Source organism: Phragmites australis, chromosome 4 (genome assembly GCF_958298935.1).
Source record: "Phragmites australis chromosome 4, lpPhrAust1.1, whole genome shotgun sequence".
In the NCBI taxonomy this organism is placed as follows: Eukaryota; Viridiplantae; Streptophyta; class Magnoliopsida; order Poales; family Poaceae; genus Phragmites; species Phragmites australis.
Window position 1 is genome coordinate 39,047,280 of NC_084924.1, and position 24,786 is coordinate 39,072,065.

Below are 24,786 nucleotides of genomic sequence, written 5' to 3' on the forward strand. Positions count from 1 at the left end.
GATAATGTAAGTCGCTTTATGGACGAGTGTGTCAGGGCTTACGATATCGAGCTTGATTCATTTGATAACCAAGACGTTCGCATGAGCAACATGTGCCGCAAGATGTGATCTTTCCTCGTGGCTTCCAACAACTCAGATTGTTGAAGAAAGTTCTCATAGATATCATCCGATGACAGGTCCATAATGGGCATAGACTCCTTTACTAGCGGAGCGTACCCCCGAAAAGTTTTTACCATCGATGATGAAAGCGGTACCACGTCCAACCAAGAGGATGACTCGACGGACCTAAAAACCGTTGTCGATTCGATCAGGGGTGGGGAATAGACTCTTCCCCCATTGGTGATAACGTCTCGCAATCGAAATCCAGATTCTACTACCTATACAACCAACAAGGTGTCTAACACTATAGATCTCGAGATGCTCAAAGGCTCTTGGGTGTGTAGAACCGATGCCCTAGGCGCAGGAGAGTGGTGGACGGTGAGTAAGGTAGTGGGCAATGCTTGTCGATCTAGTAGTAGGAGTGTTGCTGGTGGGCCCAGGGTGAGCACAACTATGTGAGAGAATGAGAAACGGAAAGGTTGGGATGTGCTAGCTGTAAATTTTCCCTAAAAAACAGGCAATTGGACAACAGAATTTTCCTTTAAAGAGCACGTTGCGAGCAATCTGTCGCCACGTGATACAACACGAATCTCGACACAGCGCACGCGAACTGCCCGAACGAACCGGCAACTAGAGAAGCCCACTCGGAGTTTAAAAGCCCACAGCATCGTGGCCTTGACCCACTTAGAGGGCTTATTCCATTATTCGAATCTCCGCTGTACCCTGCCTCGTCGTCGCTTACCCAAGCGGCACACACGCACGCCTAGAACCCTAGTCACCCGCGACCCCCCTCCACTCCCCGCCGCCTCGTCCCCCCAGAGCAGCGGCGGCGGCGACCGCCAAGATGTCGGGCGGCTTCTTCCGGGTAAGCTGCTCAACTCGCCGTCACGATCTATCTTGCTCGCTGTGCGTCTCGTCGCCGTGGTTCCGGCTCTTCGGATCCGTGACTGTGAGAGAGGCCAAGCTGATTCCCCGTGGTGTTTTCGCAGGGGACGTCCGCCGACCAAGACACGCGCTTCTCCAACAAGCAGGCCAAGTTGCTCAAGACTCAGAAGTTCGCGCCCGAGCTTGATCACCTAGTTAGTTCGTTCGTTCACTTATGCACTTCGTCTCTCCATTGGGTTCTAATTATCGTATGGTGTTTTTTCGCTCTGTACCGTTTAATGCCACTCCTACTCTAATACGGGGATTTTGTGCTGGGGGTGGTGATAGGTTGACATGACGAAGGTCAAGATGGATGTGATGAAGCCCTGGATCGCCACGCGGGCCACTGAGCTGCTCGGGTTCGAGGACGAGGTGCTCATCAACTTCATCTACGGCCTCCTCGAAGAGAAGGTGAAGTTTTTACGTAAGATACGGTTTATTCAAGTCTAGCAATGTCGCTTGTTTGTTAAGTCCTCGTTCAATTGTGCGTGTATGTTGTGACTTGGTACATGTAGGGCATGCCCAGATTTTTTTAGTCTAATCAGCTTGAGGAATGTAGCTCAGAAATTACAAAGCAACTATTTCGTGGTCTAGTTCAGGAATTAAAACCGAAATATTGCTCGGTGTACAGCGGCAGAGTTTGGGTCAGAAGTAAGAGGGGGCCATACTTTGGAAATTGATGGATTAGAGAGGGCCACAGTAGTGATTTGGAAGTCAATATGCAGTACTTGTTGTTAGTTTCGTAATTAAACATATAGAGTTGGCAAAGTGAAGGAGACACCAATACGCCATTGCCCACATTGGCCTACACAAAGCTTGACCCCTATTGGTGTAGTTGAGGAATCAAATCTGAGAACCTATGTGGGCTTGTTTGGGTAGCATAAGACTTGGAATCTAGCCAATCTTGTGAAGCTAATCCTGACCAATTTCTGGTTCACAATATTCTAAATGGATTTGTTTACTCTTGGAAACTTCCCATAAGTTTGCCAAGCAATGCCCCATTTTGTGTCTTGTAACAGTTGCTTGTGCCTGATAACAAACCTCTCTCTCTTTTGGGAAGTCGTATTTCTGACTATATTATGTTCTGTATTGCTCAGCTATAGAATATGATTCCTGTTAAATGTTACCAGAATTCAATTCAAGTACAGCTGTGTCGTGTCTTGTCTAATGTTTAATATTAGTGGGCTTGTATCACAGATGATAGAAGATGCCCATGAGGTATTGATGCTTTTTAATTTTCTATGGCAGGAGGTGGATGGGAAGAAGATTCAGATCCAGCTGACAGGATTCATGGAGAAGAACACATTGAAGTTCATGAAGGAGCTCTGGAGCCTCCTCCTGAGCGCACAGCAGAATGCCAGTGGGGTGCCTCAACAGTTTCTAGATGCAAAGGAGGCTGAGATACAGCAGAGAAAGGTTTGCTTGGGTAAAATTATACTAGTCTACTGACACCATATTTGAATGGTACATGTTAGATATGTTATTTTCAATTGAATCAGGCCATTATGATGGAAGTTGTATATGGCCTTTTTGTTCCTTGAGGACTGTGCATACAACAAGGATATGTCATTTAGATGGCAGGGTGTATATTCCCATGGGTCATTTTTTTTGTAGTGAAAACTCTGTGGATGACTTTTAAAACATTATTTTTCTTCATTCTTTAGATGAGATTTTTTTCAATACAATCAAGTAGTGCTGACTGCTGACTTAGCGGAGCTTTTGGGACCCTCTCTTTGTTTGGTGAAATCAGAATATCTTAGACATCACAGAATTGTTGGTCATATTTAATTTTACAAAATGAAAACCTTCTCGTAAATTCCATGTCACCTTACTGCAGGCGGAGGATGATATAATTGTGCAGGAGATCCAAAAGAAGCGGGAGAAAGATGGAAGGGACTCAGAACTGGAGAAACACAAGATGATGGTGAGCTATTCCTTTCAGCCAATTTTTGTACCATTGATTTTAGGGTTATATTGTGACATCTTGTGTTTCTGATGACATTCAGATAGCTTCTCCGATTATTTGGGTTCATATCGTTCTTTACCTCAACTACTGTAGGATGGGGATGCTGGTAACTCAAGATTCTATTGTGATTCATTTGGCTCTGCTTTAAATAATACCAATGCCAATGCTGAGGGTGAAAATGAATTGGACTTTAAGCGCAACTCAAGAACAAAGAGCCGGTTAGTTGTTAATTTCTCAGAGAACCTTGAAGGCTTTAACTGCCATTTAAATGCATGCATAACATTAGATGATATCGCAACGCACCCATTTTTAGGTAATCCAGATCTTATTTATTTGTATTCTTAACCTCTGCGTTATCAATATTATTTTTTATCCATGAAACACTTATGTTTGTGTTTTGCCTGATGTCTGCTCACCTTGTAGATCGCCACTCTTTATACAGTTGATTTATATGTACCAAGCAGTCATTGCCAATCAAAATTCTCTGCCACTCCTTTAAGTAAACCTTTTTTAGCACATGAGTAAAATAGCTATTTTTTAGAACAGTAAAATAGCTGATTGGTATTAGGTTAATATGCTCATAAGAATGGCTGGATCTGAAATTTTTCTTAATCTTTCATGATATTGTAAATAAAACATTGTAAGTATGTGAATGATTGTTCTACTGTTTTATGTCTTATCTTTTACACTGATGTATCTTTTCTTAAGTATCCTGATTACTGGTGGTAATCATTATATGTTTTTTTTTCTAAGTGGCCCAACAATCATGTGACCTTAAGGAAAACTCCCCATCTTGAATTAATGACCACCAAATTGGGGCCTGTATATTTCGGCATTGGCATTCACTGATATCTTCTTCTCATGAATTAGACAATTAGGACCTTGATTTCCTAAATTGTGAGGATGCTGCGAACCTCTGGTCAAAGAAAAATAACACTGCTTCCGGAGGTTAAGGATGATACATAGGATATTCATATACCAAATGCTGGATCTATATAATCTTTAGTTTGCTAGTGCAGCCTGATTACCAGCAATTAAACTTGATGTATTACTTATAAGGTGGGTGTTTCTTTTATCAGTATTCCAAAGAGATGCTGTTTGATGATTATGTGTCCCTTTACTATGTATCTATCTTTTTAAAAAAATTATGATGAGATATGTTAATTTTCAATGCTACACCAACGTCTAGGTATGGTTATACTTGGGTTATACAGTGGTGTTCTACCCAGTTATTCTGTGAAGAGTAAACATTTTCCTACACAAGAAACTGAAACAAGCGACTCATGGGAAGCTTATTGCATTTTTTTGCAGGGAAGGTCACAGATCCAGAAGCATATCTTTGTCACCCCATGGTAGGCAAAGATCTATTTCTCCCAGAAGGCGTTCTCGATCTCCTTACAGGCGTTCCCGCTCTATTGATAGGCACCATAGATCATCACGGCGTTCAACTTCATCTAGACGTTCTGTTTCTCCCCGAAGGCATTCTCCAAGAAGTACTCCAGTTTCTAGAAGGAGGTCACCTTATTCCAGGAGAGGGTCACCTTCATTGTCAGGATATCCATCCCCATCTTCTCGTCGGCGATCTCCTCACATTCGCAGAAAATCGCCATCGTCTAGGTCGTGGTGGTCACCTTCTCCCCACCATCGTCGTTCTCCAGCTCATGCACCAAGGAGATCACCATCTCCTGCACATCGAAGATCCCCTATTCGACACAGATGTTCACCACCTAGACGCCGATCTCCATCTCCAGCAAGGCATAGGCCAAGATCCCCATCTCCAGCAAGACGCGGGCCAAGATTCCCATCTCCAAGAGGCCGCAGGCCAAGATCCCCATCTCCAGCAAGACGCGGGCCAAGATTCCCATCTCCAAGAGGCCGCAGGCCAAGATCCCCATCTCCAAGAGGCCACAGGCCACGGTCCCCATCTCCTGGAAGACACAGACCATGGTCTCGGTCTCCAGTAAGACGTCGGTCCCTGTCACCAAAACGCCGGAGGAGATCCCCAAGTTCACCGAAAACTCGTTCTGCAAATCGATGTCCGTCTCCACAGCGAAGGAGGTAACAATGCGACCAGATTTCCTTTCCAGCTCTCTCTGTATGTGGAATCAGCCTCCAATTTTGATATACCAATACTTGCAGGAGTATCAGTCCATACAGTAGCAGGAGTCCTAATCGTTCTCGCAGGAGTTTGAGTAGAGACATCGAGAAAGGAACGAATGGCGCCCCCTCCAATAAAGACAGAGCTGTGCTTAAAAGGTAATATGCATGGTTTTATTTAGAGACATGTTATCAGAAACTACTCCCTTAGGGCCAATAATATTATCTAAGGGACCAATAAATATCTGTAGATATGTTTTTTTGCATGTATTCATAAACTATTGCCTGACGGCCATTATTGTCTTAGGAACCAAGAAAGAAGATCAGATGATGATGACAGGGATGGTGCAAGGATGGGTGGCCATCTTTCCTCAGATTCTGAGCAATATAGGTTGACAAAATCCTTTAGGTCTCCTAACAATGCAGAAAGGAACTCCACTCATGATAGGTGTGTATTTTTCTGCATTGAATTGCATTGCTTTCTTCCATCTTCTTTCCCACACGTTAGCGAATAGAAATTGGATGTTGAAAGGTCTCATCATCGTTTTTGCAGCTCTTTCAAGAGCTCTGGGAAACATTTTCCTAGTCAGGACAGCACAGATACAGGTGGAGATGAGGAGGAAGACAGTCGTGTTAGGTTGGACGCCATATTTTCCTATCTTACCCTTGCAGATTTGTTTGCCTTTCATTTTCTCAATATAAATGTTATTTCTCTTTTCACATTCAGAGAGAATGCACGGAAAGAAAATTCAGCATGTAAGAAAACTAAGGATTTCTCGGCTGATCTGCAACTTAAGAAAGTCCATGTTGATAACTCAAGCCATGGAGAAAAATCTCCATTCATATTGCAAAAGAGGTTAAATTCTTGTTTCTGAAGCTACTTTTAGTTCTTGAGACACAGCAACTGGAAGCTCGCTGGACTTCTATGAGCTTCTTGCCTTATTAGTTTTCTACTGTTGGTAGAACCACTTTGTAACACTGTTTTTATTTCTAACATACAACACCTTAATATGTTCTTGTTCTCTTATTTGAAAACTGAATACTACTAGATAAAATTATGATCAAGATGTATTCTGTGATAGAGTTGTCCTCTTTGATCTTTTTGAGTAGGAAAGCAGTTAATCGACAAGTTTTATACTACTCGGTACAAAGTACACACCTATGATTGTGGTGGTTGTGGCAATTGTTATGGGTATATAATTAACCTAATAATTATGATGATATCAATCGTTAGTGTGTGATCCAATAATTAGTTGAATGCATGCACATTTCATAGCTATCTATCAGAAACACCATCTCGCAGCAGCATATTGTGCATCCTCAGCAATATTATGACATTATTTTCTTTCCAGTGGCAAGGGCGATCAGAAGAAAAACCCTGACCGACTATCAGAATCGTCAAAACATGAGCTTGCTGGTAGAAGAATGAAGTGTCAAACTGATTCTCCTGATGATTCTCATGGGAAACAGCAGTCCCCTATTAGAATTGAAAAGGATAACTCTTATTTGAAGGACAAGAGGAACAGTGAGCATGTCGTGAGGGGTTCGAGTGATGATTCTGATGATGCTATTGGGGCAAAGAAATATTTTTCTAGAGTCAACGAGGATTCCCAATCAGAAGATGGAAGTCCTGTTAAAAAGCCCAAGAAAAGAACAGATGGTAATAGTCACATTTATTCTGGTAGTTCAGGCTCTGAAGAACCTCAGAAACATAGATCCCACTCTGAGAAGCGAAGGCATAAGAAGGCTCATAAGCACAAGAAACATCATGATGGTAGTTCTGAGTCTGGTTCCGAGCCAGATGACAAAGAGGCAAGGAGGAGGAAAGAAGAAAAGAGGCTAAGAAAAGAGGAAAGGCGCCAAAGACGTGAAGAATGGCACCGCAAAAGGGCAGAACGCCATGCCAGCAAACAAAAAGCGAAGCACATTGATACTGTTACACCACCTTCAGATTTTGAGAAGGATCGGGGTTCTGATTCAGACGCTGATGTTGGGAAAAGAGGTTCACATGCTGGCAGAGAAGAGTCTGATCAGAAGAAACTTGAAATTGAGCTTCGTGAGAAGGCCCTTGAATCTCTTAGAGCAAAGAAAGCCATCAGCCACTAGCCTGAGAAATTTAATGCGACAGATTTATGAGTTTCTATTTTCAAGTGCTTATCTCAATGTTATGGAAGTGTGCTTATATGATGCCTGTTTAATTTTCTGTATGTTTATGTGGCAGTTGATCTAATTTGAGGATTCCTGAGCTGTTTCCTTGATGCAGCTACATTCAGGCTTAGCTGCTAGTTATCTGGTAATGTTTGCTTTTACAAATTTGTATGAACCATAACACTGAAAAGGAAATATTTATGTTTTCTGAATTCTTGCCTCCTTTTGTTTTGTTCTTATTAGTGGGAATTGATATTCTGATAGATTCTTTACTAGCACCATTATTGAAACCTTGTCGCACAATCTATTAAAAATGTATTATTGAAACCCAACACAATTATTATTACATTATTCATTTACTTGAAAAGTAATAACAATGAAAGACCTGGTATTGATTTTGGATATGGCCAGAAGCTTTATTCTAAAATGCTTCGGATAAGGTGAACTGATTTACGTATCTTGCACAAATTGGCATGCAATGTCTTTGTTGTCGTACCTGCTTAGTTAATTTGTCCACTTTGTGGACACTTTGCTGCTGTATATTGTGCCACTTTGTTGATATGAATTTGGATTATTGGCAGATTAGCACCATGTGCACAAGCTTTTTATGTTCCTCAGGGTGATATGATCCACGCCTCAACAAAAAGAAGTTGGTAACATTATTGATTGTGGAAGTCTCTTAAAGCATTCCTTCTTACAGTTGTTTGGTCGGTGCTGCTTGGGTTCAGGTTTGTGCTGTTAGTTAATATATTTGTTGGCTAGGTTCTAATCAAGTGATAATAACTAGTAAATATTTTTAACAGACATGTATGCCTGGCTGTCATTAATATTCAGAAACTAACTTTTAATGTTGGCTGAAGAATAAAACGAAACAAAACATAAAACAAAACCCACCACCACTAAAATTATGCTTCACATATGGAACCATGGAACTAGCTGATGCTTTGATTTGCAAATAGTATTTGCGATATCATCTTCCACCTGGAAGTGCTACAGTTTGTAACATCAGAGGAATTTAGTGGCATCCATGTTCAGTTCATGAACTTAGGTTATTACTTGCAGTTATGATGTCCTGAGTGGACTATGGTTATTTAGGTAATCATATTTATTGGTTTTGGTTGTGCTCTTATCTTGCTATCACTATAAACAATGAGTGTACCACGCAGACTCGTTAGTAATAGTAATTGTATATCCAAACTCAAACAAGACACATTCATTTGAAATTGGGAACCCAACATTTTTCTAAGAAATCCGATGGTCCTGGAGCCTTGTAACCAGTTACTTTGTATTTACATTGTGCTTTCAGGCACCAAATTCTTTTCCTTTAGCCTTTATTTGTGGTTTCTGATGCCCGGTATAGGTACACCGTGCTCATTATTTTGTGCAGCATACAATGTTATTTCATAGTTGTTAATTTTGTCTTTTAGTTGTCGTTTTAGTGTTTGCTGTATTTTTCGCTGAATAACTGATGTTATGTGCTTGCATTTGACCCAATCTTCCATGTTTTTTGTTAGGATCATATTATTTGTAATCTGAATGGTGAAACTTGGACTATTTTGCCCGTGCAGTTTGACAGTGACACTGGTTTTAGTTTGCCCAATAGTCTGTTGGCGTGCAGGATTACGCTAACTTTTGTACTGCATATTCTTGAATGCGCGGCAGATAAGATGATTGTCGATTGAAAAGCTCTTTTCATTATAGTATCCACTTATCCGGACAGATCGCCAGCTTGCTGTCATTTGAAATAGATAACTCACCTCGAGTAAAGATATAGAAAAACTTGCGCACAGATATGATCAAATAACCAATGCCCCTGTAATAGTTCTAGTACTGCAGGTGAGGTTGGTGAGCTAAACATGGTTTTTATTTTCTTATTGACAAGCGAAAGATCTTATTTGAGTGACGTTTGTGGGTAGCCCCAGCAACGTCATAGATTGAAATTTGCTTCGACAGTTTCGTCATATTCTTTACGCCATATCGTTTCATTCGTGCAATATGTAGGGTGATTCTTCCTTTTTCTTTTGCTCCGTGACGTCAATAGGATCACAAAGCTTTGCTCTCTTTGTATGTCCGCGCCTTCGTCATAGATATTCTGTTCCATCAAGACAAATGTTCCTTATCATTATGAGTTTTTTTTACCGTTGTTAAAAATTAGCGTGTAGTCACCGCTAATGCCTTCATCCATGCTGTCTCGCCCGCGCGTTTTTTGCATTAGCCCAGCACACGAATCTTATCTCGGCGTCGGCACATGCCCGGCTAAATTTGGTCGTGTGAACCGCTGTGATTGCTACTCAATTTAGGCCACGCATGCATCATCGGCAGCCCACCAGCACTGTGGCATCTGCGGCCGTGTAGGTTGTCAAAAGCTGGCTGGGACCTGGTCGCCTCGCCTGGGCGAAGTACCCCAACCCCGCCCACTATTCCCTGGAGCGGCTCGGCCCCTGCGAGAATCGGTTAGACCTAGAGCAGTGTGTGCATGCACCGAGACAAGTCGCACCGCGAGATGGAGCCGAACTCCTCGTTCTCACAGTGCCTGGGACGTTGACCCGTTATCATCCGGGCTGTTTGAAATTGAACGCCGCGAGTGGCAACTAGCCGCAGACGTCTCCAGGTCGCCCGCCCGTTCGAGAGGCTGGATCCTGCTCTGACAAGGCCCCGATCCTTCACGACGGCGAGACACCTGCACCAACCGGCGAACCGCTCACCACTGCGTACGTGTAACGTGTCACATGGGTCCATGGTACTCGTTCCTGCGAATTTAGTTGCATGCGCGCCTGCAGCTGCGTGGGCCCCCTCGGTGGATCCCTATCCCTACAGCGCCCGCCTGTGGCGTAGGCAAAGGATTCACTGACGCGGCTGCTCCCACGTGGGGAGGTTGGGCTGTGCGCGGTCATACGCGCGTGCGATGCCGACCCCGCGTCCCGTCCCATGCCTTCTGCCCCACAGCTGGGCGACGCGCGAGCGGCCGGGTGGCACCGCGCGCCCAGGCCCAGCTAGCCAACGGTCGAAATGGCCCCGGCGGCCGGGCGCCTCGGTCATGCCCATGCATGCTCAAATCCCGCCCCCGCGCGGCGGCAATAGTCGCGTGCCTTGCGCAACAGCGCACTCGTACGAGTCGTGGGCTCGTGGGTATATATATATATATATATATATATATATATATATATATATATATATATATATATATATATATATATATATATATATATAGGACACCTATTCTATACTCCTAGGAGTATGTACTCCCACATGCAATATACCATCTAAACAAATACTTTATACTCTTTTATCATTTTTAGTATACTCTAATACTAATTCTAAGATACTCCAATATGAGTTGTATGAAAAAAAATTCAATGTTAGCCTTTCATTTTTGCTATATACTCTTTTTTATACATAAAAGAAGTATATACGCAAATTATGATAAAAATCATGGAATTTCATAAAAAAATTTGTGGGATTTGTACTGTGGTATCTTATAATTACTAATGAAGTATATTTAAAGTGATAAAGAAGTATAACACACGTGTAAAAGTGGTATATGAGATGTGGGAGTACATACACCCAGGAGTACATACTAGTTTTCCTATATATATATATATATATATATATATATATATATATATATATAGCTATAAAATATTCTATTCTATGTCGGACTCAACTCACACATTCGACTCAAGCCGAATGACCCGATCTAACCCATATACTCAAATTATAAGTTTTTTTCCTATTTTGATCTACAGTTTCGACCCGCGGGGTCCGCGCGGGGTCCAATGACATGGACCCCTACCTTCACCTTTAGTTACGAGCCCTGGGGTCCGCGCCATGGACAATGGTGCGGATATTGTAGCGCGAACACGGCCAACACCCGCGCCATTGTCTATGGCGCGGACCCGTCTTCCCCTCCAGTTCCGAGCCCTAGAGTCCGCGCCATGGACAATGACGCGGAACGTGTTCCATACCTTAGCTACAGAATAAACTATATTATAGCTAGCTTTCTAACTAAGATAATGAGAGTGTATAAAAGGTGTATGTTTGGTAGGATTTTCAAACTAGTTTTCTAACTAAGATAATGAGAGTTCTGTTAAATAATAGTTTTTAGTTTTTTTAGAATTTATGAGAGTGATTTTTTAAAATAAACTAAAAGTCAGAGAGCTGAAAAATAGTTTCTACTTATTCATCTTTCGTATACAATCACTTCCTCTACATATTTTATTTTAAAAAATCACTTTCAACCGTAGAACCACTTATCCTATAAAAATTACTCTACAAATTTAAATTAAAAAAAACTCTAACAAGCAAATACTGTGAGTATGAGATTGCCGAGCGGTGGTCGGGGTGAAGACGTGAAGTTGGTGAGGTACTGAGGTCAAATCCGTAGAAATGTCGAGCCTAATCCCAGGGGGTGGGCTTACTTCCTCAACGGGCGAAGCACAGCGGGACGCGCCTACAGTAGTGGAGGGGCCCCGGCGCAGCGCCGTGTGGTGTGGAACAACGTCAGGTCCGATGTGAACGCCTGCACTCCAAAGGCGCAACCACCTGTCCACCTCTAGCTGCTTCTCAACAAGACAGGCATCGCCAACTTGGATCACACTTCACAAATCAAATCAAACACAGCGGCTGCACTGCCCATCCAGACCGGAGTCACGCCCACCCTTGAGAGAGAGAGAGGGAGCATGCAGTTGGACACATATGGTATGTTCTCCGAGCATCCAAAGATAGGCAATGAACAGAAGCGATCCGATCCCTTTCGTCTCGTGGGGTTGGGAACATGTAGACACACAGGCACCTGTCATTTCGATCGTTTCGCTTCACCTCACACCCTCAACCCGCAGCTGTGTCTGGCTGGGGCCACGCACAGTGGCGCCTTGTTTTCTTAAATAACATTATTTTATTAAAAATTGAAAAAATAATATCTAAACTCGCCAACGAATATTACTACCGCATAGCATATCGGTGAGTACCGATAGGTATATATTTCTATGAATATCGGATTTTAGATAGTATTTTTCTTCAATAAAATAATATTATTAAAAACAATTCTTGCCGTCCCCATGTTCTTTTTTTTTTCTTTTGAAAACTTCTCCATGCTCCTTTAAGTCGGCACTGACAAGTTTCAGCTAACACTGCTAGCTACTGCTCCGTGATAGTCTGATGAAGCATTTTTCCTGCCCGACTGAGCTGATTTCGGAAAAGGGGAAGGAAACGATTGGGGAGCATTTGTGGTGGGTGAGTAGTGGCGAGAAGTTCTTGACGGGATGGTGCTTTTTCTGGAGGCAGACAAGAATGCAATGTTTGATTCGGAGCGGCTGGAATATTGTTGACTAGCGAATGTGGGTGCTCCTTTTCGGTGTTCCATGCTAAAGTAATTAAGGAGGTAAATGGATTGCATTTTTGCGGCTGCCATCTAGCTGACCAGTGTTGCTTGTCTTGGATAATTTCACAGGCCGGTTGTTTCTCTCCATTTTTCTCTCATGTGCAACATATAATATGTCAAAGCAGCACGGATTAGACGACATAAATCAAAGTACTTGCATACACAGATTAACCATTTCCACACCTCAGTCGAATTACGCGTTGTAGGATTTATGATCAATGGTTTAGAGACCTCTCACTTTATATCCAAAAGTTAATCATAATGTAGATCCCAAAGTAAGAAATTTGACCAGAATAAAAAATTGCAATGGATGTACGTATCTGTTGATGAGAAGGTGATTATTGATATGAGAACTAATAAAGCAGCAAATTGGAGTGTGCCAAGATCAGCAGATCTCCTCACTGTCAAATTCAATGTCTCAGCAAACATCAGTTGTTTTAAAAACAGAAGTATATTTTAAAGATAAAATTAAAAGTATTCTATATTTTGTATTGCATGCGCCAACCAATTTATCCAAAAGGAAATGATGAGGAATTGAAGACAGGCAAACGATTCATACTTCAATGCTCCCAGTCGTATTTACGTAGGCTCTCACAGGTGAAACATGGAGCAGGAGTGAGCTGTATTTTTCAATTTAAAATATATCGTCAACTAGAATTTGAACATGGGATAAGGATGGGCTATATTTTTTCTATTTTAAACTGTGCCAGCTAGAACATATGAACATAAAACTGTGTCAGCTAGAACATACGAAGTTAAGAACTGACATCGATACCATATTCACTGACTAGTTCACCTGAAATGTTAGGTTTATGAGGAAAGACAGACAATAGACTCGTATTGAGGCATCAAGAGCAAATCGAATTCGATGGCAACATGGCATCACCATTTCATGACGCATTCACACAGAACATGTAGTACGAAACGGATTCGTTGATCCTTGCACAAACGCCAGGTACTCATTGTAAATAACATGATGAGCTGCGGATTAACTAGCAACCATTGATCGATCTCGACACGCATATAATTGTACATTCCACAAGCTCCAAATACAAGAGAAGAAATGAAAAGATCATACAAGTACTATTGCATGACATAGCACATTAATTAACAGGGAATTTAAGCAGCTAGGGACGAAGCGGAAATCTAACTAGCAAGGCAAGAGAGAGACATCAATTGGCCGGCCGCCGGTGCAGCGTTAGAACGACGTCGGCGGTGGTCGCGCCACAGCCGCGTGTCCCCACTGCCCGAATATGTCGTGCGGCGGAGTCTGCGGGACAGCGTACATCGACGGCGGCACAACGGCGCCTCCGTTGCTCTGCTGATGCTGCTGCTGCTCCAGCTGCGCGGTGGCACCCTCGGACGACCCGGACAGCACGGCGCCCTCCTCGGCGTCCTGGTCCAGCGGCAGCCTCTCGTACGTGGCGTTGCCGAACGTGGCGGCGATCACCATGACGGGGCCCGACGCGACCAGCTCCCCCATGACGCTCCCGCCAACCACCTGCCCCTGCACGCCGGCGAGGTACACGGCGAGCCCCGTGGCCCCCGGCGGCGCCGGCGCGGGTAGGAAGGCGCCGGACATGGATAGTATCTCGAACCGCCCCCTCAGCGCGACAGCGGCGGCCCCGGCCCCCGCGGGCTGCCGCAGCGTGACGTTGGTGACGGCGCCGCTCCCGCTGAGGACGGAGACGCCGCGCTGGCGGCGGCGGGAGAAGCCCGCGATGGCGTCGACGATGTCGGCGCCGCTGGCGATCTCCAGCACGTGGGAGCGCATCGCATTGGGGCTCTCCCGCGTCACCACGATGGGCGGCTTCGGCTTGTTCTTGGACCCTGGGGGCCTCCCGCGCGGCCGGCGCGCGCCGCCCCCCGCCCCCGCAGCCGGCGGCGGCGACGCGTCGTCCTCGTCGTTGTTGATGCTGCTGACTGGGCCCGCTCCCGCGCCGATGTGGTGGTGGGAGTAGCCGTGGTGGTGGCCCTGCAGCGAGTTGCCGTCGAGGATCCCCATCTCCTCGGCTGCCGCGCCGCCGGCCGGCCACCGGTTTGCCAGCCCTACTATTTTCGTAGTCGTGAAGAAAAACCACGAGCTAATCAAGAAGTGGTCTCTGAGCTAGCAAGTGGTAGGAACGAAACTACAGACAGGCGTTGCTAGCTCTCCGTAGCTATTTATGCTCCTCTCTAGAGTTCGCTTCTCTCGCGCGCGCAGTCGAAGAAGCATTCCTCTTCCACTCGGAAACCTTCTGGAGCTATCAACTACGGAATGGACTGCAACCGCAAGGCTTGGCCTCCAACCCCAACCGAGAGTCCGAGACATATATACACGGTACGGTCAGTGCGTGGCAGAGCTGCTACTATTTGTAGTAACTGTGGTAGCCAACATGAGAGAGAGAGAGAGAGAGGAAGAGGTTCAGGCAAGGTGCTGGCGCTGCGGCATGGCCTTCTGATCGCGGCGCAGATGGGCCGGGGGCCAGTTTGAAAAATGGTTGTGGAAATAGACGAAGCACCCGAGCCGAGTGAGAGCGAGCGACATGAGACCGTGCACCTTCCGCGATCATGCATCACGCGGTGCTAAAACACGTGCGTCTTCGGATGCGATAGGATGACCGTTTCCATCTTTGTCAGCACGGGCGGAGCCGCGAATTCAACATAGGGGCAAATTCGCCAATGATAATAATTATAAAAGATAAGAAGCATGACATGATGAAGCTGGTGGATCTTGTGATGGTGTACAAGTCTTTTGATCATGAATTTACATGTTAACTAGATCAATAGTTTGATTAATGATCACATTAGATTCTTCAGGACAACTAAATTTAAAACAACCAACTTATAAAAGATATGAACCCTTCTTAGTCTCTTCATCATGATTAAACAAGTCAACAACTAAAGTCTATTAAAATATATTGAAATTGAAAAACAAAAGGGATTAGATTTTTTCATAGCATCTTTAATTCATCATCACAACTAAATAATAGTTCCATATAGATTAGGATGACTCGGATGGAGAATATAACTAACCATACCCCTACCTGATTAATCTAGTCCTAAAGTATAGTTTCCATACAAATATTAAAGATTAAGATGGTCATGTTAATTAATGGGTCCTACAGCATATGATCAGCAGGTTAATTGAGAAAGTAGTCTAAAAAGACAGAAAAAGAAAGAAGAATCATCACCAATGAAAAAACACGGGAACAACCACCAGGTTGGCAAGACAAGACTCTAGTACAGGCAAAAAGGACTGGAGCAGCAACGTTTTACTGCCAGAGGGAGCTACTTCTGTGCATGGTGGCGTGCTGGGTCTATTAACCCCGCGTAACCACCGCTGTTAATCACCGGAGGTCTCTCATGCACAGTTGGCGCCGTTTCTTCCCAGTAAATTTGAACGAACGAAAGGAGCGGACGAAATGGGCCGGGCTACCTGACTCAGCCAATGACCACGATATAATCTAATTTCATAATCCTTTTTAAGTTGCGCAAAGCTCCCTTTCTGATGAAAGGACAAGGCCAGAAATAATGAGGGACCTCGTAGTGGGGACACGCACAGGGCACTGCCATACCGGTGCATGTTTGGATCCATGCTATCAGGTTTCGCTACGAGCCACCCGTTCTTGTCGTTCTTCCTTTTTTAAAGACCAGCCATGCAAGTTATAGATGATTGCTTGTGGACAAAATCTAGACCCTTTTAATTTACTTGCATACTTTACCTATAACTAGTTTCGATGCACATGTCTTACAGTAGTAATACGGGAGTGCGTGCTACCACTAAGTGTGGGAGCGCCAGCGGTAGCATCCGGGAGCACAGCACGTAGAGAGCAAAGCGGAACGTAGGGACGAGCGGTATTTTTGGAAGCGAAACGTCAAACGAACGAAACAAGAATCTATAGGCATTTTTTAAAAGTAGCATAGATAAAATAATTAGTCCCTTTTAATTTACTTGCATATGTTATCTATAAAAAGTACTGCACAACTAATTCAATCAGAGCGATCACTCGATTTGTTTTGGTCTTTGGTTGAATTTTTTCACGGTTCCATATAAATTTTTTGATAAGCCAATGATTTTTTCCGTCTTTCATAATATGGTTAACCACCATGTTAACTAATCGAACGAAGCTAGATATACCCTTATCCTAATGCTCACAATTAACCTTTTTTCTGCAGGGTGATTAAGCAAAGCTGTTGATTGGCACGGGCTAATGGTCTAGGGTTGGTATGACGAACACAGGCAGCGCTTTCGTGTTGGTGGCATCATACTGCGCGCACGACAAGGCCAAACTCGCTTGTTGGAGCGTTGCCATCGGGGAAAGCGACGGCTGTGACATGACCCGCGGCCGCAGCGCTGTCAGGATGGGCCCCCGCCCCTGCAGCCGCAGGCCACGATCGCGCCAAGTACTCTGCATCCGGCTCCCGATTCACCCTTCGACGGATTAGGTCGACATCGCTCGCGAACTTTGGGGCCGCGAAGCTGGCCCTGGACCCTGGTTTTCTCAACCGATTGTGTAGCGTCTGCGTCTCTGAACAGTTGATTAGCCTCCGTTGCTATGCAGAGAGTAGGCTATCGACACAAGGGAATCAGCAAGAGCTTTGTTAAGCAGCGTCTCTGGTCAGATGCTTTAGTCTCACTCTCACCTGTTAGGTTTTTGATTGGGGGGGATAAATGCAAAAACCCCCTCAAAAGTCATTTGGATTTTGACTTTTCCCTCAAAAATTGTTTTGTTGTAAAAAACCTCCCAAATATTTGATTTTGTTGCAAAAACATCCCCAAAAATTCAAAAAAAAATTAAAAAAATCACAAAAAATTCTAAAAAAAACTAGAGACAATTATAAGACCTTTTGTGAAATTTGTTTTCAAAAATAATATCCTTTACATCATATTTCATGGAGAGTAAGTTTGAAAAAAAAGAAAAACGTGCAACTCATTTATTAATTCGAGTTAAATGCACAATTAATTATTTACTAATCCAAAAATCTTGAAACAAAATTTTTTAGTCTTCTTACATGATCCTCTATCTTGTAAAAATACATGAAATCTTGACATAGTTATTGTAAAGTGCAGGATTGAGTAAATATGTTGCAGATAGATTAATTCATAACTAATCCATAACACCCCAAAATTAGTGAAACCACTTTTATTAGTTTACTTAAATAATTATTTGTGTAGGAAAAATAATGGTAGACATGATAAAGTTAAAATAACATGAGTTAATAAATGAGCTGCACATTTTTTTCCCCAAACTTCCTCTCGATGAAATATGATGAAAAGGATATTATTTTTGAAAACAAATTTCACAAAAGGTCTTAGAATTGTCTCTAGTTCTTTTTAGAATTTTTTAATGATTTTTTTTTATTTTTTTTGAATTTTTAGGGGGTTTTTTCAACAAAGTCAAATTTTTGGGGGTTTTTTTTTGCAACAAAACAACTTTTGGGGGGGAAAGTCAAAATCCAAGTGACTTTTGGGGTTTTTTTTTTTTGCAGTTTTCCCTTGATTGGGAGGGCATGCAGGTTAAATCATTTTCTCATCCATTAGACTGTGCATCCAGTAGAGCAATAGCCACTCATGCACTGCTCTCTGTCTCCGAAATTTTCCGCACCCGAGAATGTGTTGTGAACTCTCGCTTGCTGCCTTGAGCAGACAGAAGAGAATAACCCTTCGCTGCGTCCCTTGCAAACGAATCAAAGGCGGAGCACGAGGTTTGGCCAACACAATGCGGACGTCGGCATGCATGCATGGACACGGAGTTGAACGTACATGGCGCAGAATCGGCCCGGCCCCGCCGCAAAGCACAAGACTTTAGAGCCGCCAACTTGCCTCGACCGGTCCGTTGGCCACTTGGCCGCCGCCGTTCCTCCTCCACCGCGCCGTACGAAGGAATCGAACTCACCGTGCCCAAATGGAGCAGCGCTCCGGAGACTCGGAGGCGGGAGGGCGCAGTGCAGTTTACGTACGGCAGCGCAGGACAGATGCACGATTACATCAGCGGTTACGCCGCGTGGAGTGCGACCGCTGCCACTTGCACGGCGTCGAGTCCAACCTACTGTATCGCACTGCAAGGAACTCAAGTCTGGGTGCCCAACCATGTGGCGCCAAAAGGTTTGTATATATCCACACGAGTCGACTCGTGGACTTTTTCTTATAAAGAAGTTCGGGTTATGACAAAAACGTACTAGTACTGTACTGTTTGGCTAGCCTGCCAAGTTGGTTGCCATGCATGGCTTGTGTTTGACTTCCATCTGAAGTGTTGGTATTCGTATTAGCACGTAGATGCATACAATTCTGCGAAAATATATGGTAAGTACAGCACTGTTCGAGTGCGATTGGGCATGCACGAAGGACATGATCGTTCCTGCAGTTTGGATCAAATCACATGTATGCATGGACTAGATTGGCCACGATGGTTGTGACCTGGTTGCCTTTCTTTAAGTGGAAGGGGCGAGTGGGTCATGCTCTGTACCACCAAGGAACTCGTGGCATAATTCCACGAGCAATGTGAACCACACAATGTTGGACGTCTCACGTCTTAGGGTGTTTGGCCGCCTTCGACGCTGCTCCCCACTTGGGTGGCTCTTCGAAAGGGACTGATATGCCATGTTTGGTCCTCATTTTTTCTTTCTAAAATCTTCACAACGCTTGCAGAGAGGGGTCAAATCACGAAAGGAAACAAAACAGAAGTAACAAAGTATGCGGATTGTCTCTACTGTTCGGCGAAGTTTGGGCCATAAATTGCGTTAGCAAGTAGTTTAAAAATTCAGTTATCGACTGGATTTTAAACCCTGTCTTTCTAAGCCCGAAAATATGGGATTTCGACTTTTTACACTCTGCTTTGCTTCCATCAATGGAAAGTTCTTTCAGAGCTAAACATTGGCTCTCTTTTTTCACGTCGTTGCAGAGCATTAGCATCTTCAGAGAAACATTCAAGTGCTCTTATGCTCCGTTGCAAAAATTATTTCCCGTTCTTTAAAGGAAGAAGAAAGTGATTACCTTGTCTCATCGACACAGATCTGACCCAACTCCCAGGTATTCCAGCTCGTTACAGATACTTTTCCGGGCCCACTTAAATTCCAAGCATTCTGGGCTATCGTGTACACGCGTTATGGCCCAATGGGTCATCGCTTTTCGGTTTTGTTTCCAGCAACGTCTCCATGGGAAAGAAGAGCTTCCGTTTACCAAATTTGTATGTTTTTTTAACTATCTCGGCGCTAGGGTTTTCCTGGCGACTGGAGTAAATGTTAGCGACGTCAAGTCCTGGTCTTCCGGCGATAGATTGGCTTCTTCCTCAAGCTATCAATCTCGTTCGCCGGAGCATCTTTGCCATCACCATCTCCTGCAGTGCGCGTGTGTCTCGGTGAGGGTGAGTGTCTAGCCCATAAACAGATATGGGTTGTTTCCACGCGTTTCTTCTCTGGAACCCTAAATACACCACAAATAGGAAATCATGTGTTCGTAGGCGGTGGGGTGTACGGGTGATGGAGGGGTGGAAGGGATTATGCGGAGTATGAACATGTCGGAGGGGTAGAGGAAGGGGATCAGAATTGATGGTGGGAGTTCAGATCCACAAGCCTTAAGGAAACTATTCTTGGAGAAACCTACGATGACGGATCGGCTAATCAGAGCACTTGGGAAAGCATGGTGTCCTAAACATGGCATCAATTGCAAAGAATTGGGGGACAACCATTTTCTCTTTACGTTCTTTCAGGCGTCAGGGAAGAGAAATGCGGTGGAGGAGGGGCCATAGATGTTTGAGTGCGATCTCATGGTGATCGTTGACTTCAACCCAATGAATAGGCTGAAAGACTATGAATTTCATAGGGTCCCGGTCTGGGTTAGGGTTTCCCAATTGCCCATTGGCATTATGACGCGATCCATAGCAAAATCCATTGGCGAGAAAGTAGGAAAGATGATTGATGCGGAGAATTGGCAGTGGGGCAGGAGGATAAAGATCAAGATCGATATCAACAAGCCTTTGTGGAGGGGAGTTACGATCTATGTTGGGGAAGAAGTGTAACATCCTGAGTTGAGCATGTTTATTTAGTTACAAATTTAGCTCCAAATTAAAACTTTTTAGGGTTAATTAATATAATTGAAGTTAAGGAGAAGTCTATGGATGTATATATATACCTTCATGTACGTTAAATGTGCTAAGTTGAATAAGTGTCTAAATAGCACAAGAGTCAATTCCAAAGTAATCTCTACATTAGGATGGTTCATATGCTTTGGTTGAGATTTTTATGGTTCTTTGTGTGGTCGTTTGAATTGGGATGTCTCTCAAATTCAAAACCTACTTTTAAATTTGGTTCAGCTCAAATCCAATCTGAATTCAAATTCTTGGATTCAAATCATCTCCAAAAAGTTCTCGAGATCCAAGGAAAAGATATTTTAGATGAAGTTAATCTAAATTCAAAATCAAATCCAAATTTAAATACCACAATTTGAATTTAAACCTTATTCTTATCCCAATTATTCTTTTTCTTCTCGGGCCGAATTCCAATTCTTCTCACTTTCCTGGCCCATCAAGCCAGCCCACTCCTTCTCCCCTCCCACCCTCTTCTCCCGCATTGTCGGCCCGTTCGCTCACGCACGCCAGCACTCAGCCCACGCCACCGCACTGCCGACCCAGCCGCGCGCTCGCTAGCGCTCGACCGCACCTCGCCCTCGCTGGCCGTCCACGAGTAACCCATTCACCAGCTCACTCCCTCTCCCTCTCCTTCCTTCTCCCTTCGAGCGCGACGACGACTTCGCCGACCGTCGTCCCTCCGGGAAATATCCCGTGACGCGCTGACCAGCCTTCGCTTCCTTGTTATCTCTCTTTCGCGCTCTCTCTCTCCTCCCATGCCCTGCACGCACGATTTCCGCAACCTGCCCATGCTTGGCCGGCGCAGTTAGCCCATGCCTTGGAGAAAAAGGTGGGCGCCGGCCGCCACCTCGCCGCCGCCGTCCCCATGAAGCCAGCCCGCGCGCACCGCCTCCGTGCTTCCTCTCCCTCTCTATAAATAGCAAGCCCGCGTCTCTCTCTCCCCCTCTTTCTCCATTCGCCTAACCACAACGCTACCATCGTCGCCATTGTCGCTGCTGCGACCTCTTCGTCGCCCATCTGCCATCGATGTGCTACCAGGGAGCACCGGGGAGCCTTCACCGTCCTTGTGCCGCCATCCAATCGCCGGGAGCTCGTCCGCGCCAATAGCCCAGCATCGCTGCTACCACCTCTTCAATGAGTCGCCGGCCACCGTCCCACTTCTCATCGTTTTTGAGCACGATGAGCACCCCAATCCCCTAGCACCCCTCCTAGATAGTGTGTAGGCGTCCCCGTGCTCTCCCTTAGTTGTTTGCCGCACGACGCCGAGCATAGCTTCCGCCGCCGCGCTTGCGCTTGCCGCCGATGTAATTCTGCTCGGTATTGTGGTCCGGCCATTACACCGGGGAGCCTTCACCGTCCTTGTGCCGCCATCCAATCGCCGAGAGCTCATCCGCGCCAATAGCCCAGCATCGCTGCTACCACCTCTTCAATGAGTCGCCGGCCACCGTCCCACTTCTCATCGTTTTTGAGCACGATGAGCACCCCAAGCCCCTAGCACCCCTCCTAGATAGTGTGTAGGCGTCCCTGTGCTCTCCCTTAGCTGTTTGCCGCACGACGCCGTGCATAGCTTCCGCCGCCGCGCTGGCGCTTGCCGCCGATGTAATTTTGCTCGGTATTGTGGTCCGGCCATTGTGCCGTGATGCTTAGAGGCACCGCGACCCCTTTTCTTTGCAGGATTAGCCCCTCCCCGTGCAAGGGAGGTGCTATCCAATTGCGTCGCGCCGTTGTCTCTTCTCCAGCGGTGATCTAGCGTTGTTCTCGTCGCCGGCCACTGCCGAGATGCTCCCTGCCGAGTCCATCGTATCACGTAGAAGGCCGTCGTCCGCTCATCGTTGTGAAGCTCTGGCAAAAACCAAACCCCGACGACCTTCCGGTGACGCCCCGCTGAAACCCCTCGCCGTCAATCAATTCCCCCCTTCTCCGCCGCGCGCCCGCGCGAGCGTGTAGCAGGGCCGTCACCCGCACATGCGTGGAAATCGGCCCCGGGCCATGGCTCAGCCTGGCTCGGCCCAGTGGCCGGCCTCACCGACCGAGCCGCCAAACAGGCCGCTTGGTAGGCCAGCCTGCCTCCATGGCCCGTTAGCCAGCTAGCCCAAAACCCGAGCGAGCCTGCATAGTGTGGGCCCAACACTGTGCAGCTTGGCCCGTCCAAACCCAAATTCGCCCCATCCTGGCCCATTTAGGCCCGGATCTGACCCATCCAAGCCCATTCGACCCAAACCCGTACTGTTCTTGTGGGTCCCACCAGCCACTGTTTATGTGGGGCTAGATTACTATTTAGTGGGCCCCATCTATGAACAGTGTTATTTCTTAATTTTCTAATTTAAATTCTGATTAAATCATCCGGGAGCCATAACTTCTCCGTTCTGGCTCCGATTTCGACGATTCTTTCACCAAAATTCATCTAAAATCGAGATCTACTTGTCTATTATGATATGGTGTCCATTAGAGCTCAATTGGCTTTCCATTTGGTGTTAATTGATTCTTCTTTAGTATCACCGTTATTGATCGTAGTCGCGATTTCAGGGCAACCAGAGTTCTGCGAGTGCTGTGCAGGAAGCATCATAAGTGAGGAGGATCTCGATTACAATGAAGACTTCAGAGAAAATTTCGGAGAAGGCAAGTCCTATCTTCTTGATCATATTGAACCTATGTTTTCAAATAATATACATAGTCAACTAAAACCAAACTTATTATCACATGTGCTATGTATTACGCTTTTACAAAAATACTTACAATAGTTAATCCTATCAAACACATACCATGTCTTGAATATTATCATCCAAAATACATATCACCCTAGAATTACCCATCGTTATCTATATTAACGTCAGACGACACATTGATTTCTAACATGCTTAGGATTGAATACGTCTCCTCGGAGATGTCGCTTTTAAAACACCTCTCTTCGGAGACATGATTTACTGTTGTCAATGACAACTCATATACCGTGAATCTTCGATGGTTGTGAATTTCTTAATGGGTGTGAAATCCTTGGTGTCATATGGGATATGAAGGGTGATATGTAAAAATGGGTGAAAACTATTTTGACGCGGACAGGTAGAGTGGTCCTCCAGAGAGGATGCTCTTGGGGGCTTGAGTTACATGGTGGTATTCATTGCCTATGAAGATGCCTAGCCCGGCCGCTTAAGGACCGAATCTTGCGCCGTCATTCTTAGCCACCTCCGTGCAACCAGGAGACTGAGAGCAACGAGGAGACTGAGAGCAACGAGCAGCCAATGGTCCATCTGTCCCGCTGTTTGGAGGTTTCAGGGACCGGCTTAGGCTTAAAAAGGGATGAAGGTGCTAGCTTGACTGAGATAGGAAGTTTCGATGTGTATGTAGATTTGGTTCTAGTGCCCCCACCCTTTTCGAGATCTGTCAGGATTAGCAAGATGTTCTGGTGTAAACTATAGAGAAATGGAATGAATGAAATGTATCTAAGAAGAATGGAAGCCATGCTCCATCCTGTTTATAAAACGAACATCACCTCCCTTTTTGGTTAGATACCGCTCCGTTAGGTACTAATGCTTCTACCTATCACCCTCCGGGTGAGTTTGAGAGCTATGTTTTTTCCAACGTTAATAGCATTCCGCGAGAAAAGAGAAAAGTCATCTACTGATGTTGTCAGCGGAGTCCCTCGTCCATCCATGTATGAATAGCGGTATCCCCCATTTTGGACAGTGATGAGGTAGTCGACGCAATTTGCCTTCAGAACATGCAGCTCTGGAACTTGGCGTGTCTCGTGGAAAAGCTCGGAAGGAATGGTGTTTCGAGAGTCTCGGTATGATTCGCTCCCCCGCTTGCAAAGGTTGAAGGCTGAGCATATCGCTTTGGTAAAGCTGTACAACCTCTGCAGAGTGTAAATCTATTCGAATAACCGTGTCCACGGTCATGGACATGCGAAGGCTTGGTCACGCCTGAATAGACTAGATGTCCGTGTGATGAGGTTGCTGGCTCACTTCACCAGAAGTTGTGTGGTACTAGAGGTACACCAGAAGTGATAAGAGTGACTGCGGAGTGAGGTATAGCCCTTCCTAGGACCGAGAAACCCCAGATACAGCTCGTTGCAGATTTTTGAACTAGCTAAAATGTTTTGAAGT

The 24,786-nt window shown here is 45.1% G+C and overlaps 2 protein-coding genes across 5 annotated transcripts; one reads left to right on the forward strand and one right to left on the reverse strand.

The window, feature by feature from the left end:
* The first annotated feature begins 796 nt into the window (after window positions 1-796).
* LOC133916428 (uncharacterized) lies at window positions 797-9,204 on the forward strand. 4 transcript variants are annotated; one of them, XR_009909488.1, is made up of 14 exons: window positions 797-964; window positions 1,089-1,178; window positions 1,312-1,434; window positions 2,272-2,439; window positions 2,861-2,947; window positions 3,083-3,207; window positions 4,301-5,047; window positions 5,129-5,245; window positions 5,394-5,534; window positions 5,640-5,723; window positions 5,814-5,942; window positions 6,439-7,379; window positions 7,816-7,962; window positions 8,749-9,204. XR_009909488.1 is itself a non-coding variant. In XM_062360094.1 (12 exons), the coding sequence occupies exons 1-12, from the start codon at window positions 944-946 to the stop codon at window positions 7,190-7,192; spliced, it is 2,586 nt and encodes an 861-aa protein (XP_062216078.1). In that variant the 5' UTR covers window positions 797-943; the 3' UTR covers window positions 7,193-7,457. The 4 variants fall into 4 exon arrangements, 1 of the variants encoding a protein (XP_062216078.1); XM_062360094.1 differs by lacking the exons at window positions 7,816-7,962; window positions 8,749-9,204 and having other exon boundaries at window positions 6,439-7,457; XR_009909489.1 differs by lacking the exons at window positions 797-964; window positions 1,089-1,178 and having other exon boundaries at window positions 1,312-1,447.
* Window positions 9,205-13,529: 4,325 nt separating this feature from the next.
* Window positions 13,530-15,076, reverse strand: LOC133916429 (AT-hook motif nuclear-localized protein 20-like). The gene has a single exon (XM_062360096.1). It carries the CDS (start codon window positions 14,617-14,619, stop codon window positions 13,813-13,815), a length of 807 nt encoding a protein of 268 aa, XP_062216080.1. The 5' UTR covers window positions 14,620-15,076; the 3' UTR covers window positions 13,530-13,812.
* Between the last annotated feature and the right edge of the window lie 9,710 nt (window positions 15,077-24,786).

What these genes read in the sequence shown, in the direction of transcription:
- LOC133916428 (XM_062360094.1), top strand. Translation starts at nt 944, where the DNA reads ATGTCGGGCGGCTTCTTCCGG. An exon ending in AACTCAAGAACAAAGAGCCG is followed by an intron (nt 3,208 to 4,300) that starts GTTAGTTGTTAA and finishes ATTTTTTTGCAG; the next exon opens with GGAAGGTCACAGATCCAGAA. An exon ending in CCATTCATATTGCAAAAGAG is followed by an intron (nt 5,943 to 6,438) that starts GTTAAATTCTTG and finishes TTTTCTTTCCAG; the next exon opens with TGGCAAGGGCGATCAGAAGA.
- LOC133916429 (XM_062360096.1), bottom strand. Translation starts at nt 14,619, where the DNA reads ATGGGGATCCTCGACGGCAACTCGCTGCAGGGCCACCACCACGGCTAC.